We start from the raw sequence: 20,595 nt of genomic DNA, 5'->3' as shown, positions 1-20,595 counted from the left end.
TGAAGACTTTTTTTTTCCTTTATTGATTTTCAATTCCCCCTGAAGGGGGCGGGCTGGCAGCAGCTTAGTACACTGCTCTACAGCGTACAGACTTTTTAAAAAACGGAAGAAGAAAAGAAACAAGAAAAACAGGCGATAAAACGGTGACTTAAAGTGTAAAATGGCGGAAAAATGCGGGAAGTTAAAACAGAAAGCAAAGGGGTTGGCAATGTTAATAAAATACACAGGAATCAGACAAGTGACATAGTAGACACGCAATTAAAAAAAACACGGCGACAGTCTGGTTTCTGTTCGCAAGAGATAAAAAATCACACCCAGCAACAGTATGATGGCCGTTCGCAACACTTCCCAAAAGACACACAACACGGAACACTCACTGTAAAACACTCACTGTAAAACACTGCACGAAAATGGCGGCACAAAGAGGACACTCCCGAGCCAAGGGCAGATGGGGGGGGGGGAGATCTGGAGGAGGGGGAAAAACAAGGAGGGAGGAGAGAGAAAAAAAACGAAAATGAGGGGGGCAAGGAGGGAGAGGACTCATAAGGGGGGAGAGGGGTAGGGCAGACGCGAGAGGGAATGAGAAGAGGCAGAGGAGGGAGATGCAAAAGGCCTCGGGGGAGAGAAGGGGGCAGAGAGAGGAGAGGTGGGGAAGAAAGAGGATGGAAGTGGGGGAGAGGGAGCCTGGGTAAAGGGCACGAAAGGAGGGGGAGTGAGGATCAGAGTTGAGAGGAGGGATAAATGGAGGGAGAGAGGGAATCATCTGGGAAGGGGAGTTGATGGAAGCCACCTTGGGAAAGGAGATGAAGGGTGTAGAGATGGAGGGTAGGGGGGACACAACAGTGAAGACTTGGCAGGGGGTGGGGATGGGAGAGGAGAGGAGCAGCCAGGGGGTGAGGGGGATCAAGGCGGCGGGAGGTGTAGAGGATGCGGATATTTTCGAGGAATAGGAGCAGATGGGGGAAAGGAATGAGGTCATAGAGGATCCGAATGGGGGGTGGGAGGCGTTTACGGAAGGCAAGGCGGAGGGCATGACGCTCAAGGATCTGGAGGGACTTATAGAATTTGGGGGGGGGGGGGGGGGCACGAAGACGTTCTCCGCTCCAGCTTATATAGTGCGCTGTTAGTACTGCCGCGCATGCATTGCAATCGCGGAGACAGGAGTGCCACACCGCCTAGAGCCAGTGCCCTCGCTGGTGGAACTGCAGTAGTCAGCTGCCGTCGGTATTGTCGCTGACTGCAGCTATCGAAGTCTTCTGGCGTCTTCGTCTCGAGCAAATTTCGGAGATGACGGGATTCCAAGCGTTATTCAATTGGTAACGACTGTCACGGTTCATTAGATTTCCCGCACTGCATAGTTCAACTGATTCTTTGATAATGGAGTCCCAAAAAGTTGTTGCAGTGGCCAAAATCGAAGTTTTGTCGTACTCCATTGAATGTCCGTTCGCAATACAATGTTCCGCAACTGCAGACTTACTGGGTTGCAGTAGGCGAGTGCAACGTTGATGTTCTGTACAACGCTCTTTGTTACTGCAGAAGGCGGGAATTTACGAAATACCGTGTCAGTGTGGTATGGCCTATAAAGGACAGACGACGCGTACAGAGGAAGAGCGTTGTACGGAGCCTCAACGTTGCACTCGCCTACTGCAACCCAGTAAGTCTGCAGTTGCGGAACATTGTATTGCGAACGGACATTCAATGGAGTACGACAAAACTTCGATTTTGGTCACTGCAAAAACTTTTTGGGACTCCATTATCAAAGAATCAGTTGAAATACGCGGTGCGGGAAATCTAATGAACCGTGAAAGTGGTTACCAACTGAAAACGCACGGAATCCCGTCATACCCGAAATTTTCTCGAGACGAAGAGGCCAGAATACTTCCATAGCTGCGGCCGGCGACAATACCGACGGCAGCTGAGTACTGCAGTTCCACCAGCGAGGGCGCTGCCGCTAGGCGGTGTGGCACTTCTGTCTCCGCGATTGCAGCGCATCCGCGGCAGTACTATCAGCGCACTATATAAGTTGGAGCGGAGAACGTCTTCGTCAGTCCTTGTTCGGCTCACCTGAACATGGCTGGCAGTTGTCCAGCCAAAATATCGTGCAATGAAGTTTACGACGACCGGCTGCAAACCCGAAATGTTTTTGACCAGTTGGTTGGTTGGTTTGGGGAAGGAGACCAGACAGCGTGGTCATCGGTCTCATCGGATTAGGGGAGGGCGGGGAAGGAAGTCGGCCGTGCCCTTTCAGAGGAACCATCCCGGCATTTGCCCGGTGTGATTTAAGGAAATCACGGAAAACCTAAATCTGGATGGCCGGACGCGGGATTGAACCGTCGTCCTCCCGAATGCGAGTCCAGTGTCTAACCACTGCGCCACCTTGCTCGGTTTTTACCAGTTGATTCGCCGGGAAAATTTCAAATTTTACATGAAGAACCATTGTTTGGTTTTTGTTCTACTTTCGCAAGAACTCTCCCAATATTTTATAATGTTGTTTGCTATCATTTTCAGTTTTTTAAGTTATTTTAAATACTTTCTTGATCATAAAGCGAATGTGAACTCCGGAAACGTCATAAGCTAGAGCATCAGATATGTTCCATAATCCTACAAGAAGTTGATGTCAGCGATACATGTCTGCAATTATGTGTATCTGTCCGACGGCGGTTCTTGAAAACAGTTGTACATGCGCTTTTCCCCAGTCGATTGGTACTTTCCGATGGCCTGGCACTAGAATAGGACCAATTGATTACATATAATTCGGATAACATCTAACAGATACAGAACTGGACAATTGTAGTTTATTTCCAATTTCATCATGTCAGTATAAACTTTGGTATACTACCAGTGGAACAGCCTAGTACGGTGGACCAGGTAATTAAATGTCTACAATCACAATTTTAAGTTTTATTCACTGGTATGCTGTTTTCATTATTTAATCATCATCTTGCTGCTTGTATGGAATGAAGGTTCCTAGGTAGGTATACGTCGCTTACCTTGTGGTACACCGTACACTCATATCTAATTGGGAAAGCGCCTTCCAGGAGGTGCAGCACAACGTTAAACCTTATGAGATAGCTCCTGGCAAGCGACATGTACCTACCTATGTATTAATTTACCTTCAGTCCATAATGGCAGCACACGTTGGTGCTTAAATAGCCAAAACATGTTGCCAGTGAATAAAATTGTAAATTGTGATTCTAGACTTTTAATTACCTAGGAACTACATTACTATCTGTCTTTTTGGCACTATCCGATGTTTGAAAGGTGGAGGCGTATTACATTCTTCCACGTAGAACCAATTTTGGCAAACTGAATTCAATATTGCTGTATTTCCCTTATCATGTACTGCTTTTATGCCAGTATGATGACTCAGATTCTGAATAGATAATTTCCATCCCATTACTCACTTCATGTACGATCAAAACTTCTTAAAGGTTTTTGTCAAATTGGACGGTAAAATTTTCTTTTCGAAATTATAGAATACTTCTTGCATTACTCTCCTTATGCTCAATTATATTTGATCTGCTTCTGTTTTTCAATTAGACTTTGACTTCGCTTAAATCTCTGATGAAGTTTTATTTCCTTTTGCAGCAATTTCTGACACAACTATTGAACCACAGTGGGTTTTTCTCACCCCTCACAACCATCCTAGGCACATACACGCCGAAGGCGAATTGTACAATGCTTCCGACCTTCATCTATTTTGCTCCATACCTTCGTCCCCAGAACAAAGGTCTTGACTGTTCATTTGCAATTTCATATTTGCTCACAATGTTTTTGCTTTTCTTCAATGACGAGTTTATATTTGCATTCTTTGCTTGTTTATACTAAGATCAGTTTCGAGTAGTCCAAAAAACTGTTTGAGGAATCTCTCTGTCTCCACTGTTGCATTTTGTATGTCTGAAGGATAATTTAGGTCATCAGCCAATGGGACGGGTTCATGATTTTGGAGTCATGAGGTGATATTGTTCGGACGAGATTTCTCCAATACGTTCTTGGTTTTCTGTTTGAGAAGTGATCTGGCTGGTTCTGATTTTTGTCTGGTGTTGGTGCAGCTGCATCTGAGGTTCTAAAATGAGGAAGAATATGGCTTACATCTTTTCAGTTATTTGTGGTGACTACTGGACCAATGTACAGGTTACTTCAGAGTGCATTCCAAATATTAGGACAGTTATCGTGAGGCTGCTGACGCTATCCTTCCGCGTGGTCAAACGTAAGTTCACATTCCGCTCACTTTTCGTTAAATGGAACCTGATTATAGGACCGAATAGTACTTTTTACAATCCATTGTTTTATGGGTTCAGGTTTATCATTCTCTCTTGCATTATAAATAATTCATTTTCTTGCTAGAAGTCGTTTATTGAGAGCACGTAATTGCGTTGCCCATTGCGAGAACTTACTTTGTATTCAGTGCTTTAAGAACCCATGTGGGCTTTTGAGTCAGCAAGACTACCTGGATAACTACATATACACATAGATTCGTAGTCTTTTCTTCATATTATTTAGCTTTATTCAAATCATTTCATTTATTATCTTACATAACTTAGTTACAGTCTGCAGTACCGCGAGTTTGTGCACAGTTGTTGCCGCTGACCTGGTACGGAAAATTACTGAATTAATTACATTCCACTACTGCAAACCATTAGCAATAAATACTCCGTTTCTTGCACGGATGTAGGTTTCAGATTGATAAAGGATAGTCGCGGTTGCTGTCGTGAATGGCTGATGATTACTGAATGCAGTGCACAGTGACCTGGTACCTGAGTGAGATATTTTGTGGACTACATGATAGCGAGGAGAGCCCTGTTGGTAACAGCAGGCACGGATTTTGTTTTGACGTTGTATTCTGCTCTTAGTGGTTGAATAAAGTATTTGTTTAATTATTACTTCAGGTATAAATTCAGTTGTTACAGGTAAGAGGGAATATCCTCTTTTGCACTGCTTTGAGCTATAAACTGAAAGCAAACACACTACATTGTTTTTCGATCAGTCCTTGTGGATAATTAGTTTCCGTTTTAATAGTGAGCTTTCCGAAATTCATTCACGTTGCATTACGCGAGTGTGTGTCTATCGGTATTTCGTTAACTTTTGCGGTCAGTTTGCGTTATAATTTGTTTTTTGCGGAATAAATACTGATACATTACAGCACAGTTTAATAGTTCAAAGCTTTACCTTCCTACTCATGTTAGTAGTTCATCTTTATTAGACAAGACAACATTTACAAGCTGAATAGTTGATGTTGGCGACTCAGATACGAAGAGAGCTCAGTAAGTAATGCAACACATTTTTTCTCGGCCAGTTTCGGTTGAGAAACTGCGGGATTGGCTGTGGGACATAGTGTATTACTCCCGTTTCAACCCCTACATCTATACTTTCATGACGTTTCATAGGTGGCGACGCTATACATAGCCTTCAAAATGGAATCTGTGACGGAGGTGCGGTTCAAGCAGAGGGCTGTCATTGAATTTCTTTTGTCGGACAACAAGGGAATCAAAAATATTCAGAGGCGATTGCAGAATGTCTACGGAGACCTGGTGGTAAACAAAACCACCGTGAGTTGTTGGGCGACGCGTCTATAATCATCGCAATAAGGTCGCGCAAACGTGTCTGATCTTCCACGTGCTGGCAGGCCACACACAGCTGTGACTCCTGCAATTCTGGATCGTGTGGACACTTACATTAGCGGTGATCGAAGGATCACAGTCAAACACCTCGCTGCTCAGCTGGATGTCTCTGTTGGTAGTTGTGACACACTCGTCCACCAATTTGGGTACTGAATGATGTGTGCCCGCTTAGATCGTCGCCACCTAACAGAAGATCATAAAGAGCAACTAAGGACCATATGTGTTGAGTTGCTTACGCGTTACGAAGTTCAAAGCTGCACCCTCAGCCGGTAAAGTTATGGCGATTTTAGGGGCTCTGAAGGGGTTATCCTGTTTGATGTCCCTCCCCATGGAGCAACGATAAACTCTGAAGTGTATTGCGCTACCCTCAGGAAGTTGAAGAAACGATTTCAGAGTGTTAGTCGCCTCGAAAATGTAAACGAACTCCTCCTCCTCTCACACAAGTCTGTGCACCTGACAGCAGCTCCTACAGCCAATATATCGATCCTTCGGACTTCCATCTGTTTGGCCCACTCATTGAGGCACTTCACGGGAAGCAGTACATGGATGATGGGGAGGTTACTGCTGCAGCGACACTTTGGTTCCGACATCGACCAGTGGAATAGTACTATGTGAGCGTACAGGCCCTCCCAGTGACGTGGCGTAAGGTCATCGTATTGAACGGAGATTATGTTGAAAAATAGAGTCTGTAGCCAAAAGAGTGGCAAGTAATATGTGTAATGGAATCCTGAATAAAAACGATCTTCTTTCGGAAAAAAATGCGTTGCATTACTTATTTAATGCCATTCGTACTATACATTTCATTCCTGTCACTCTTGCTAGGCAAAAATATTGGCCTTTCTTAATATACCTTGTAACACCAATACCCATTGATGCTATAACAGCTTTATGTCCTCTGAGGCCTACCTCTACGTTAACTGATTCGTGACGCTCATGTCTGTTACTTAGTAGGTGGTCTAAGGCGTTTCCTCCACGATCCGGTTTTAACGTAAAAACGAAGATCAGTTAGACTTAAAAGACGTTTTGGAAATAAACGGTCCTATGGTAGTGAAAGCAGCTCCAAAATTGTAGATTGCAAAAATGGCTCTGGGTACTATGGGACTTAACATCTGAGGTCATCAGTCCCCGAGAACTTAGAACTACTTAAACCTAACTAACCTAAGGACATCACATACATCCATGCCCGAGGCAGGATTCGAACCTGCGACCATAGAGGTCGCGCGGTTCCAGACTGAAGCGCCTAGAACCGCTCGGCCACCGCGGCCGGCTGTAGATTGCTTCAGTTCGTAACATTCTTTATTTTTTATCTATACAGATGTAGACAGATTAAGAGCATCTATATAAATTTATTACCACAACAAAGCACGGAAACAGAACAGCTGTATGTTTACTCTTTCCGACCTGAAAACTAGAAAAATGAGATTTCATCTCGCAAGGAAAACACAGACGCAATGGCTCTGGGATTTTACTCATCTTTCGCATTATTGTAATATGTATTTGGGTTAAGAGAACGCATTTTATTACGATGCTCTTAACAGGTGTTTTCGAGAAATCGTGGTTCAAAGTTTAACAAGACAAACAGCGGCGAAGCGCTACAAGTTCGCCTGTCCAGCGTTCGAATGTAGAAATGTTCCATTCTTAATCTTTCAGCAAGTATTCGCATTAGTACAATGAATTATTTTTATTCTAAAAGAAACAATAATAATGATGATGACGGCTGTTATAGTGGAACACTCTTGTAGCGAAGAAATGTGATGAAATGAACATTTATTTGTCGACACATTAATGTAGGTATTAAAAAGTTCTTGCAGATAAATCTTTACACTTTTGATTGTTCACCATTATTGATAAACCGACAACATTTTCAATGGGATCCATGACAAAAAAGTGAGAAACATATAGACACGTACCTAGCACATCTTATGAGATCCACTTCGTGACAATGAAAGTAGATCTTTTTAATACTGATTGGAGAAAATACGCCTCATTAACATTTTTAAAGAATGGCCGTTTAGACTCAATTTTTGACGCAGACGAAGCGTATTGGCACATAGGTACCAGTACCGGTGCTGTCAACTTATGAGTACAAGTGAGTGAAGAGTAATGCAGTCTTCACAAGATGATTTTTCTCTCTTGCCCCACAATACTGCATTCCGCAATGCTTTTACGAAAGTTCTGACTTGGCTGGGAGAGTATAGATAGGGAGGCGGACACTACAGCGTCACGAGCCCTTACTATACTTCGATTAAACCTCGCCACGATTGTGCCACTCTGATTATTATTTTTATTCATTTTCGAAAATATATGTTTCTTTTGAGCGATACAAGCGTTTTGCGGAATATAACAAAAGAGTGACGAGACTCGCGATACGGGCATTGTTCCAGACTTCTGCCGCTACTAAAAGGCTACCGCTGTCGTACGGTATTTAACAGGCTCATTGAACTTTGAAGCTTGATTTTTCGAAAATGTTTAGTGGTGCAGCGTACTAGAACAGTTATGCTAGACCTGTGTACGTGCTACAACCGAGCGAAAGATAAGCAGAATCAGTGACCTGTTGGGTACATGCTTCGCTTGTCAGACCAGATCAGGTATACAGGGTGGTCCATTGATAGTGACCGGGCCAAATATCTCACGAAATAAGCATCAAACGAAAAAACTACAAAGAACGAAACTAGTCTAGCTTGAAGGGGCAAATCATATGGCGCTATGGTTGGCCAGCTAGATGGTGCTGCCATAGGTCAAACGGATATCAACTGCGTTTTTTTAAAATAGGAACCCCCATTTTTATTACATATTCATGTAGTACGTAAAGATATATGAATGTTTTAGTTGGACCACATTTTTCGCTTTGTGATAGATGGCGCTGTAATAGTCTCAAACATATGGCTCACAATTTTAGACGAACAGTTGGTAACAGGTAGGTTTTTTAAATTAAAATGCAGAACGTAGATACGTTTGAACATTTTATTTCGGTTGTTCCAATGTGATACATGTACCTTTGTGATCTTATCATTTCTGAGAACGCATGCTGTTACAGCGTGATTACCTTTAAATACCACATTAATGCAATAAACGCTCAAAATTATGTCCGTCAACCTCAATGCATTTGGCAATACGTGTAACGACATTCCTCTCAACAGCGAGTAGTTTGCCTTCCGAAATGATGGCACATGCATTGACAATGCGCTGACGCATGTTGTCAGGCGTTGTCGGTGGATCACGATAGCAAATATCCTTCAACTTACCCCATAGAAAGAAATTCGGGGACGTCAGATCCGGTGAACGTACGGGCCATGGTATGGTGCTTCGATGACCAATCCAGCATACATTGCACGATTTAGACTGCCATCGATAAAATGGGGGCCAATTATCCTTCCTCCCATAATGCCGCACCATACATTAACCCGCCAAGGTCGCTGATGTTTCACTTGTCGCAGCCATCGTGGTTTTTCCGTTGCCCAATAGTGCACATTATGCCGGTTTATGTTACCGCTCTTTGTGAATGACGCTTCGTCGCTAAATAGAACGCGTGCAAAAATCTGAGATCGTCCCGTAATTTCTCTGGTGTCCAGTGGCAGAACTGTACACGGCGTCCAAAGTAGTCGCCATGCAATTCCTGGTCCATGGAAATATGGTACGGGTGCAATCGATGTTGATGTAGGATTCTCAACACCGACGTTTCTGAGATTCCCGATTCTCGCGCAATTTGTCTGCTACTGATGTGCGGATTAGCCGCGACAGCAGCTAAAACACCTACTTGGGCATCATCATTTGTTGCAGGTCGTGGTTGACGTTTCACATGTGGCTGCATGCTTCCTGTTCCCTTAAATAACGTAACTATCCGGCGAACGGTCTAGACAGTTGGATGGTGTCGTCCAGGATACCGAGCAGCATACATAGCACACGCCCGTTGGGCATTTTGATCACAATAGCCACACGTCAACACGATATCGACCTTTTCCGCAATTGGTAAACGGTCCATTTTAACACGGGTAATGTATCACGAAGAAAACACTGTCCGCACTGGCGGAATATTGCGTGATACCACGTACTTATACGTTTGTGACTATTACAGCGCCATCTATCACAAAGCGAAAACAGTGGTCCAACTAAAACATTCATATCTCCTTACGTACTACACGAATATGTAATACGAAATGGGGGTTCCTATTTTAAAAAACGCAGTTGATATCCGTTTGACCTATGGCAGCGCCATCTAGCGGGATAAGCATAGCGCCATCTAGTTTCCCCCTTCAAGCTAGACGAGTTTCGTTCTTTGTAGTTTTTTTTTCGTCTGATGCTTATTTCGTGAGATATTTGGCCCGGTCACTATCAATGGACCACACTGTATGACGTCTGTATCGGTGTCACTATTTGATTAACAGTGGAAACTGATGTTGAGAGAGTTGAATACAAACCTGAACCATCACGATAACGAACTGTGGTAACAGTTCATCGATAGATCCGATGTCCTTAGAAAACCTATTGAGTATTCTGCCAGAGGGATTCGTGTCGAAGAAGCGCATAGCTGCTCTCAGTACGGAGTTGAACATGGTGTTGTGCAGGCTGCGAGATGCTCGCATGGACAGGATGAAAAACGCCACGGACCGTATCTGGTTGAGCAGGATGCAGCCCAGCACGAGGCCGCCGTACAGCTCGAGGAAGAACTCGCTGGGCGGCAGCGACGCCAGTTCTTCAGAGAGCGTCTGGTTGCGGCCGCCGCCGGCTTCCACCCGCTTCTGCAGGGACATCCTCACTACCTCCGTACTAGACCTGCGAACATCAGTACTGTCAGTTCCTTTTGTACGTGTAGGTATGAGTCACCAGTACATGGTAAGAAATAGACATTATTACAACTATTTGGAACATCAAATAGATAAACTTACAGACCTGGTCTATTCTAAACTCACTGCATAAAATGCTAGTCTTTCCATTAAGAGAGAACACTGGTTCCTTTGGAGCTATGTAGATGGTGCAGAACTGGTGACAAGTGGCACTGTGACTCCCCACCTCTGACGCAAGTCATAGCAGTGCACCGATGCGTGTGTCCCAGTCGGTTGTATGGAATCGCTGCAGAAATGAGGGACAGTGTAATAGATGGTGGGAAAGGGCTATTACGTTTGGACGCGTTCATGACCACGCCGTGAGTGAAGTTGGCTGATTTGTTGGCGTATCACCGTGAACTTCGAAGTACCTACCCGAGGACTGCCGTATCACTGACAACATCGTAGCATGGAGCGGAGCAGCAGTTTCAAAAAAGGTCGGAAGTGACAGGTATATGCCCCGTCATGGTAAGTCGGTTTCAGACACGACAGGAACTGCTGCTGCCAGTAAATTCAGGTAAATATCAAACAGTTTAGGGCAAATGTTGCATTCTGTGGACATTTCGCACGAAGTAATGGCCGCTATCGACAGGGGATCTTAAGTTCATTCCGTATTTCTAGATTTCCGGAAAGCTTTTGACACCGTTCCTCACAAGCGACTTCTAATCAAGCTGCGGGCCTATGGGGTATCGTCTCAGTTGTGCGACTGGATTTGTGATTTCCTGTCAGGAAGGTCGCAGTTCGTGGTAATAGAGAGCAAATCATCGAGTAAAACTGAAGTGATATCAGGTGTTCCCCAGGGAAGCGTCCTGGGACCTCTGCTGTTCCTGATCTATATAAATGACGTGGGTGACAATCTGAGCAGTTCTCTTAGGTTGTTCGCAGATGATGCTGTAATTTAAAGTCTAATAAGGTCATCCGAAGACCAGTATCAGTTGCAAAGCGATTTAGAAAAGATTGCTGTATGGTGTGGCAGGTGGCAGTTGATGCTAAATAACGAAAAGTGTGAGGTGATCCACATGAGTTCCAAAAGAAATCCGTTGGAATTCGATTACTCGATAAATAGTACAATTCTCAAGGCTGTCAATTCAACTGAGTACCTGGGTGTTAAAATTACGAACAACTTCAGTAGGAAAGACCAGATAGATAATATTGTGGGGAAGGCGAGCCAAAGGTTGCGTTTCATTGGCAGGACACATAGAAGATGCAACAAGTCCACTAAAGAGACAGCTTACACTACACTCGTTCGTCCTCTGTTAGAATATTGCTGCGCGGTGTGGGATCCTTACCAGGTGGGATTGACGGAGGACATCGAAAGGGAGCAAAAAAGGGCAGCTCGTTTTGTATTATCACGTAATAGGGGAGAGAGTGTGGCAGATATGATACGCGAATTCGGATGGAAGTCATTACAGCAAAGATGTTTTTCGTCGTGGCGAGATCTATTTACGAAATTTCAGTCACCAACTTTCTCTTCCGAATGCGAAAATATTTTGTTGAGCCCAACCTACATAGGTAGGAATGATCATCAAAATAAAATAAGAGAAATCAGAGCTCGAGCAGAAAGGTTTAGGTGTTCGTTTTTCCCGCGCGCTGTTCGGGAGTGGAATGGTAGGGAGATAGTATGATTGTGGTTCGATGAACCCTCTGCCAAGCACTTAAATGTTAATTGTAGAGTAATCATGTAGATGTTGATGTAGATGTACTTCACAAACGGTCATTGCTCACAGCGACACATGAAGCCTGTGACTGTGAGGTTAGCTACGCTTACGGTCAATGGAAAAGGAAATCAGAGTCCCCTTCAGTCATCCAACTAGTGGCTTCCATCAATGTGATGTCATGAATTTTAATGGGTTCAGTCAGTTCTACCTTTAAGGCCCCAGAGCTCACTTTCACTATTAGATTTTTTGAACATTTGCCATGTAAGTACTGATAAGTCAAAACGTTTCCTACAATATTTATTTCGTAACCAGTATACAAAAGATAGCCACAGAAACAATTCACCTTAGACTCGTTTAGGAATTTTTGTCAACCAACATCTGGAAAGCATTCACAAAAATTAAAAGTATTGCAGGTCTACACAACCCGCCACATTCAGTTCACTCTGAAGTGACACTTATCATCTCTCTAAAATCTACTTCTGGAAAACGTAACGTGTCACATAGCTCTCAGTGTGCGTGCGTAGTTCGAAGAGCACTACGAGGAGTTTACCGTACATTCCCGCCCTCAAAACTCCCTCTCCGCAGATTTAATCTCCATCGAGAATCTGCGAAGCCTCACGCCATGGATCCTCAGCTGTGAAACCTGGCGCAGCTGACCGCGGCACTGGAGCAACACAGACTCAAAAGGAAGGCCTCGGTACTGGGAATGCTTATCACTATAGATCTCTTATTTTTGGACAAAATGTTTGGTATTGTTTTGGATTCTGGAGTTTTATTTAGATGAAAGATTTTCTTGCTGTCGTAAAGCTACAAATGAAGATCATAGTTCTTTATTTCTGAATCCTGTCCAAAGAAACGTAGATCAATATGAGAAGACGCTTTGGCCCATTGCAAGCTTCGGAAATTTTACATTCAAATAACTATATTTACTTGATCCATTTTGCTATCGAAACTTACCCCAACCCCCTTACAATGAGCTCGTTTCTTTTATTTATTTGGAAATGTGAACTAATTTACATGTGTAAATGTCCAGCTGTTGCCAGTCATTAGATTACAGTCGTTTTCAACGAAAGGAATTCTAAACAGGAAACAAAATAGCTTCATACATCGAAAATACTGCTGAGCTTAAACTTTTTTAAACATGCCCATTAGAAAAGATAAATATTACCCTCTTGCAACTGAAAGGAGAAACTTTATAAGATAAAAAAAATTATTTGATAAAACAAGTATCTCTCTTTTGCCTCTTATTCGGTCCCCCACCCCCTTCCCCAACGTATACAATCGCAAGATAGTTCATTAACATTCAGTGCTCCTCGCCCCATAGTCAACCAAGATACCTAAAGAAGAGCAGCAATATGTTCACAGTTTCTTGTAAAAGCAACCCAGTACAAACGTAACTTCGTCAGATTTACAAATAAGGCAAAGAAGCACGAATTCTGTTGCTGTTGGACCATGAAGTTGTTTTTCTATGTCAATCCTTAAAACAGGTGGAAATTTAAGTTCAGGAGTACACTATTCGTTAAGAAGTGTAATGAATTGCACAATTAATTGATTGCAGAAATCTCTCAGAACAATGTGTGTTGGTCAACTACCGCCAATAGTTTCACATTTTCCTGTGTCAGGGAGGGAGACACCACCATAATGAGTATGCCTGCAACAGACCTGGCGTTCGCCGTGCCTAGCTGACGTGACGTCACGAACAAGCGCCGAGGCCTTGCTTTGATCGGTGTTGACTGGAGTCGGCACGGCTCCACATCCCTGCCGGTACCTCCCAGAACATCACTCACTCTTTTCCTTCACGTCCGCACTGCAAAAGGTGAATTATTCAGGCTTTTAACAGGTGATGAAGAAAATCGCCAAAAGATGTCCTCTCGTCTGGAAACTAACGACAGTATCTTTTTCGGAAATGTTAGACGGATCGCATGCGGTTGATGAAATAGTTGCCTACGCTGGGGACTTTTTCATTGTGGCGTCTGGTGACTCTAGAGCTAAGCTAACGGAGAGACCAAATAATGCACTATCGTGAATAGAGCAGTTTATGGGGGCAACAAATTAAAAACTGCTACATAAAAAGTACCATCTTATGTTTAAGGGTAGACTTCCTCTTAGAAGGTAATCTTACTCTCAGGTTGCATAGCAATTCAACCACAAGAAATACCGTATGCAGCCACGACAAAGAAAGTTTCGACGCATATAGCCACAGTTTCACAGAAAGCATTCAAAGTTATGCACATGGTTGACCGTTAACATAATAATGCTCGACGTTGTTCTTCTGTATCATAACCCTATCTTCACTGCAGTAATCACACTGGAGTGATTGTATGGCCACATAAGCTACGACTGAAAGCCCGCAGGACCATAGTTACTCGAGCGCAATGAAGTGTACTCCTAAGACTCTGAGATCTTTCAGCATTACATCGGCTGGAATCGTTTCTGTGTTCTTGGAATTTGTTTGCCACAGCGAGAAGACATAAACAGGTTTTATAAAATTACACGTTCCAGAATAATGGACAAAGAGATCCTAAAACTCTGCAAGGCGAACGAGCAGCAGTGTGAGGGCACCACCATACAAAATGTAGAAGAGTGCATAGTATATTTGCTGATATCGGTGACACATTAAAACTGAAACAAATTGGACAGACAACCGGCCTGTTAAATGCGGGAAGATACACCAGCAACCAAGGAGGACCAAATGTTTCGTAGACCACCGCTATACACCCGGACGATTCACCAGGAACTGGAACACCTTAATCCAAGTCAGGGTGTGGTACATCTCATCAGTGACCCTTGTCGCTAGTCACAATACTTGTTTAAAATAAGGAAAAGAAACTCAGAAGTATGTGACAGTTGACAGTTTTGGACTTCCGAAGACGTTGGATTAGTTTGTCCACTTATGGCAGATATTTGGGAGAAAGTTCCTTCGAAGATTTCTATAACACTATAACAAACCCAGAATTATGTTCATCATTGAACACAGCTACACAGGGCTTCGAAAACAGAACTCCTTGCTCGGCTGTTTCCAGCAATATATATTACTTTATATTAAATATCACCAGCAGGTAATTTTATAGTGTCATATAAGTAGTGTGTAATATTTAGTACAAAAATGATAACTTACGGACTTACGAAGACTCGAGCAGCGCTGAGACATGTAACAGGAGGAGGATAACGTATAGAACAGATATAGTGTAGTTAGGTTAGGATGCGCGACTGGGGATTGGCAAGCCTCCAAGCCTTTTCAAGATAACCATGAAATACTGAACGTCTGTGCAAGGGAAGGAAACAGTGGTGTTATATCGCTTTATTGTCATCATATACTTCCGTGCTGTTCTGTCCATTGTGCTGGATTCGTTAGTATACAATAATAAATGAGCAAAGGAAAATAGACTACACGATAAGAGACTGTTTTGCTACAGCTAATGATCATTTGACACCGAAAAAATTGAAATTTACTACCATCCAAAATGAATACTGGGGATATAACAGTCTAATGGGTTAACTTCAGTGTGATGTGCGGAAACAGCTACATGCCTGAACACGTTTCTAGCCTGTGTGCTTCATGTCGGCAATGTATGACTGCCATACATGGCTAACAGAACGAGGGGCGTTCAGTAAGTAACGCAACAAATTTTTGCCTCGCACAGTTTAGGTTGTTGTCGGTTTTGGGAAACGTGAAATATTCCCTTTTCAGACACTATGGTCTCATGAAGTTTTGAAAGGGTGACGCAGCTGTACATAACCTTCAAAATGGTGTCTATAACGGAGGTGCGTCTGAAGTAGAGAGCTGTCACTGAGTTTCTCTTGGCGGAAAACCAGAGCATTGCAAATATTCATAGGCGCTTGCACAATGTCTGCAGAGACCTGATAGTGAACAAAAGTACTGCGAATCCTTGGGCGAGGGGTCTATCAACATCGAATCAAGATTTCACAAACCTGTTCGATCTCCCCAGTGCTGGCCGACTGCACACAGTTGTGACTCCTGCATTTTTGGAACTTGCAAACACTCGCATTCGATGTGATCGACGATCAGAATGAAATACCTCGCAGCACAACTGGATGTCTCTGTCGGTAGTGGTGACCACTCGTCCACCAGTTGGTGTATTCAAGAAGTGTGTGCCCAATGAGTCTGTCACCGCTTTCTTGTCAAACATCGTCACACGCCATGAAACATTACTTCATCGCTTCCATGCGGAAGCAAAACGGCAATTCTTGGAGTCGCGCTACACCACCTCCCCTCCAAAGAAAAATTTCAAAGCCGCCCCCTCAGCCAGTAATCTCATGGCGGTGGCCTTCTGGGACTCTGTCGGGGTTATTCTGTTTGATGTCATCCGTTATGGGCTACAATCAACTCTAAAGTGTATTCCACTATCCTCAGGAATGTGAAGAAACGACTTCAGCGTGTTCGTCTCCTCAAAAATGCAAACAGCCTTCTCCTTCTCCATGACAACGCATGGCGTCTCACAAGTCCGAGAGCAGCTGACAAAACTTCATTGGACAGTTGTTCCTCACCCACCTTCCAGCCCGGATCCCGCACCTTGTAGCTTCCATGTGTGTGGTCCAATGGAAGATGCACTCTGCGGGCAGCAGTGCATGGATGATGGTCAGGTTACTGATGCAGCAAGACACTGGGTCCAACGTCGACCGGTAGAGCAGTTAAACAGAGAACCGACTCGTGGCGATAACATATTAGACCTTCTGGTGACAAACAGACCCCAACTATTTGAAACAGTTAACGCAGAACAGGGAATCAGCGATCATAAAGCGGTTACTGCACCGATGATTTCAGCCGTAAATAGAAATATTTAAAAAGGTAGGAATATTTTTCTGTTTAGCAAAAGTGAGAAAAAGCAGATTTCAGAATACCTGACGGCTCAACACAAAAGTTTTGTCTCGAGTACAGATAGTGTTGAGGATAAGTGGACAAAGTTCAAAACCATCGTACAATATGCGTTAGATGAGTATGTGCCAAGCAAGATCGTAAGAGATGGAAAAGAGCCACCGTGGTACAACAACCGCGTTAGTAAACTGCTGCGGAAGCATAGGGAACTTCACAGCAAACATAAACATAGCCAAAGCCTTGCAGACAAACAAAAATTACGCGAAGCGAAATGTAGTGTGAGGAGGGCTATGCGAGAAGCGTTCAATGACTTCGAAAGTAAAGTTCTATGTACTGACTTGGCAGAAAATCCTAAGAAATTTTGGTATTATGTCAAAGCGGTAGGTGGATCAAAACAAAATGTCCAGACACTCTGCGACCAAAATGGTACTGAAACAGAGGATGACAGACTAAAGGCCGAAATACTAAATATCTTTTTCCAAAGCTGTTTCACAGAGGAAGACTGCACTGTAGTTCCTTCTCTAGATTGTCGCACGGATGACAAAATGGTAGATATCCAAATAGACGACAGAGGGATAGAGAAACAATTAAAATCGCTCAAAAGAGGAAAGGCCGCTGGACCTGATGGGATACCACTTCGATTTTACACAGAGTACACGAAGGAACTTGCCCCCATTCTTGCAGCGGTGTACCGTAGGTCTCTAGAAGAGCGTAGCGTTCCAAAGGATTGGAAAAGGGCACAGGTCATCCCCGCTTTCAAGAAGGGAAGTCGAACAGATGTGCAGAACTATAGACCTATATCTCTAACGTCGATCAAATGGTTCAAATGGCTCTGAGCACTATGTGACTTAACATCTATGGTCATCAGTCCCCTAGAACTTAGAACTACTTAAACCTAATTAACCTAAGGACAGCACACAACAACCCAGTCATCACGAGGCAGAGAAAATCCCTGACCCCGCCGGCAATCGAACCCGGGAACCCGGGCGTGGGAAGCGAGAACGCTAACGCACGACCACGAACTGCGGACTAACGTCGATCAGTTGTAGAATTTTGGAACACGTATTATGTTCGAGTATAATGACTTTTCTGGAGACTAGAAATCTACTCTGTAGGAATAAGCATGGGTTACGAAAAAGACGGTCTTGTGAAACCCAGCTCGCGCTATTCGTCCACGAGACTCAGAGGGCCATAGACACGGGTTCACAGGTAGATGCCGTGTTTCTTGACTTCCGAAAGGCGTTCGATACAGTTCCCCGCAGTCGTTTAATGAACAAAGTAAGAGCATATGGACTATCAGACCAATTGTGTGATTGGATTGAAGAGTTCGTAGATAACAGAACGCAGCATGTCATTCTCAATGGAGAGAAGTCTTCCGAAGTAAGAGTGATTTCAGGTGTGCCGCAGGGGAGTGTCGTAGGACAGTTGCTATTCACAATATACATCAATGACCTTGTGGATAACATCGGAACTTCACTGAGGCTTTTTGCTGATGATGCTGTAGTGTATCGAGAGGTTGTAACAATGGAAAATTCTACTGAAATGCAGGAGTATCTGCAACGAATTGACGCATGGTGCAGGGAACGGCAATTGAATCTCAATGTAGACGAGTGTAATGTGCTGCGAATACATAGAAAAAAAGATCCTTTATCATTTATCTGCTACAATATAGCAGGTCAGCAACTGGAAGCAGTTAATTCCATAAATTATCTGGGATTACGCATTAGGTGTGATTTAAAATGGAATGATCATATAAAGTTGATCGTCGGTAAAGCAGATGCCAGACTGAGATTCATTGCAAGAGTCCTAAGGAAATGCAATCCGCAAACAAAGGAAGTAGGTTACAGTACGCTTGTTCGCCCACTGCTTGAATGTTGCTCACCAGTGTGGGATCCGTACCAGACAGGGTTGATAGAAGAGATAGAGAAGATCCAACTGAGAACAGCGCGCTTCGTTACAGGATCATTTAGTAATCGCGAAAGCTTTACGGAGATGACAGATAAACTCCAGTGGAAGACTCTGCAGGAGAGGCGCTCAGTAGCTCGGTACGGGCTTTTGTTGAAGTTTCGAGAACATACCTTCACCGAGGAGTCAAGCAGTATATTGGTCCCTCCTACGTATATCTCGCGAAGAGACCATGAGGATAAAATCATAGAGCCCACACAGAGGCATACCGACAATCCCTCTTTCCACGAACAATACGAGACTGGAATAGAAGGGAGAACCGATAGAGGTACTCAAGGTACCCTCCGCCAAACACCGTCAGGTGGCTTGCGGAGTATGGATGTAGATGTAGATGTAGATGAGTGGTACCATGAGGCATAAAGGCCCTCCCAGTAAGGTGGCGTAAGGCCATCGCATTGAACGGAGATTATACTGAAAAATAGGATTTTGTAACCAAAAGAATGGGGAATGATATATGTACAAATTCGTACACAACATAGAGGGAAGGTGGGCCACGGACTGGTACAGCAACCTTTATCATAAGAAACCTGGAGAGGAGCAGAAATGATAAGCGAACAAGTAAACACAGTAAAGAGAAGATTTACTTAACTTGTATTTATCCAAGTGTACGAAGACTTGGTATAAATAATGCAACAAGAAGTCCATCCAACGATTTCAATGAGGATCTGTGTACTAAGCACGAACGATGGACTTGGAGCCGAAACTAGGTGGCGTCTGCGGCGCATAGCAAAGAGTGCAAGTGGCGGCACGTGGCTTCTGCTGACCGTCCTGTCTCGTGATGGAGGAGGGCGCACATAGACGGAACTAACGGAGGCGTGGCTCGAAAGGCGTGCACCATCGTCTCCGCCAGATCCTGTGAGACCTCTATGGGCGTCTATTGGAAATTGGCAATTCCGTTACCAACTTAAAGACACGCTTGGGGTAAAAATACCGATTACGCTTTTTCGACTTCATAATGACGTAACCCAAAATGATATTGTAAGAAATTCTGCGTTAAAAACAAACGAACAAAACAGCGTTTCTACAGTGTGAAAACCTTAGTTTCAAGCTGTTCACTCGTTCACATGAGGAGTATAGACATTATGTTAACAGTCAGAGACTATTCTAGACCTGTGCTCGAACAAACTTCGTTGCCAATACTGAGTGACTGACAAATGTACGAAAGCTGTTCCGCGGGAAAGTAACACGAATACTAAAAGACACCGTTGCTTTTACATGAAATTATCAAGACATATTAGTGGAAATGTTGTACTGGAGCATTACCAGGTTGGTTTAAAATCGGTATGCAGCAAATAGCGAGAGAGTGAAATGTGAGTGTATGGCGGGAATGGAATCTGTAATTTACAGACTCAGCTTTTCGAGCTATAGCGCACGGACTGACTCCCCATGTAGGAGCTGTGAATAATGCCAATAACATTCTGTAATCTCAGTTGAATATACCAGCAACATTTATCAAATTTGAGAAAGAGCTATTAGCAGAATACCCATTTCAGGAGGCGCATATGTGCCATTGGAAATGTGGGTGAACATTTTTGGAAAAAGAAAGAGACATACTGTGCAGTGATACCAGACTGAATCGCCAAAGAAATTAGTATAGGCATACGTATTCAAATAGAGAGATATGTGCACAGGCAGAATATGGTGCAGCGGGCGGCAATGCCTATATAAGACAATAAGTGTCTGCCGCAGTT

General features: G+C 43.7%; 1 protein-coding gene across 1 annotated transcript in view; it reads right to left on the bottom strand.

Moving 5' to 3' along the window:
- LOC126235089 (ATP-binding cassette sub-family C member 4-like) overlaps positions 1-20,595 on the bottom strand; it is a 257,022-nt gene that overhangs the window by 60,068 nt on the left and 176,359 nt on the right. The window contains exon 15 of the mRNA XM_049943823.1: positions 10,040-10,394. Within this exon, the coding sequence (XP_049799780.1) occupies positions 10,040-10,394 (355 nt within the window). The remainder of the gene's footprint in view (positions 1-10,039; positions 10,395-20,595) is intronic.

This window comes from Schistocerca nitens, chromosome 2, assembly GCF_023898315.1.
Source record: "Schistocerca nitens isolate TAMUIC-IGC-003100 chromosome 2, iqSchNite1.1, whole genome shotgun sequence".
NCBI classification, from domain to species: Eukaryota; Metazoa; Arthropoda; class Insecta; order Orthoptera; family Acrididae; genus Schistocerca; species Schistocerca nitens.
The sequence above is the reverse complement of the archived record's forward strand: the minus strand, read 5'-3'. Positions and strand labels throughout refer to the sequence as shown.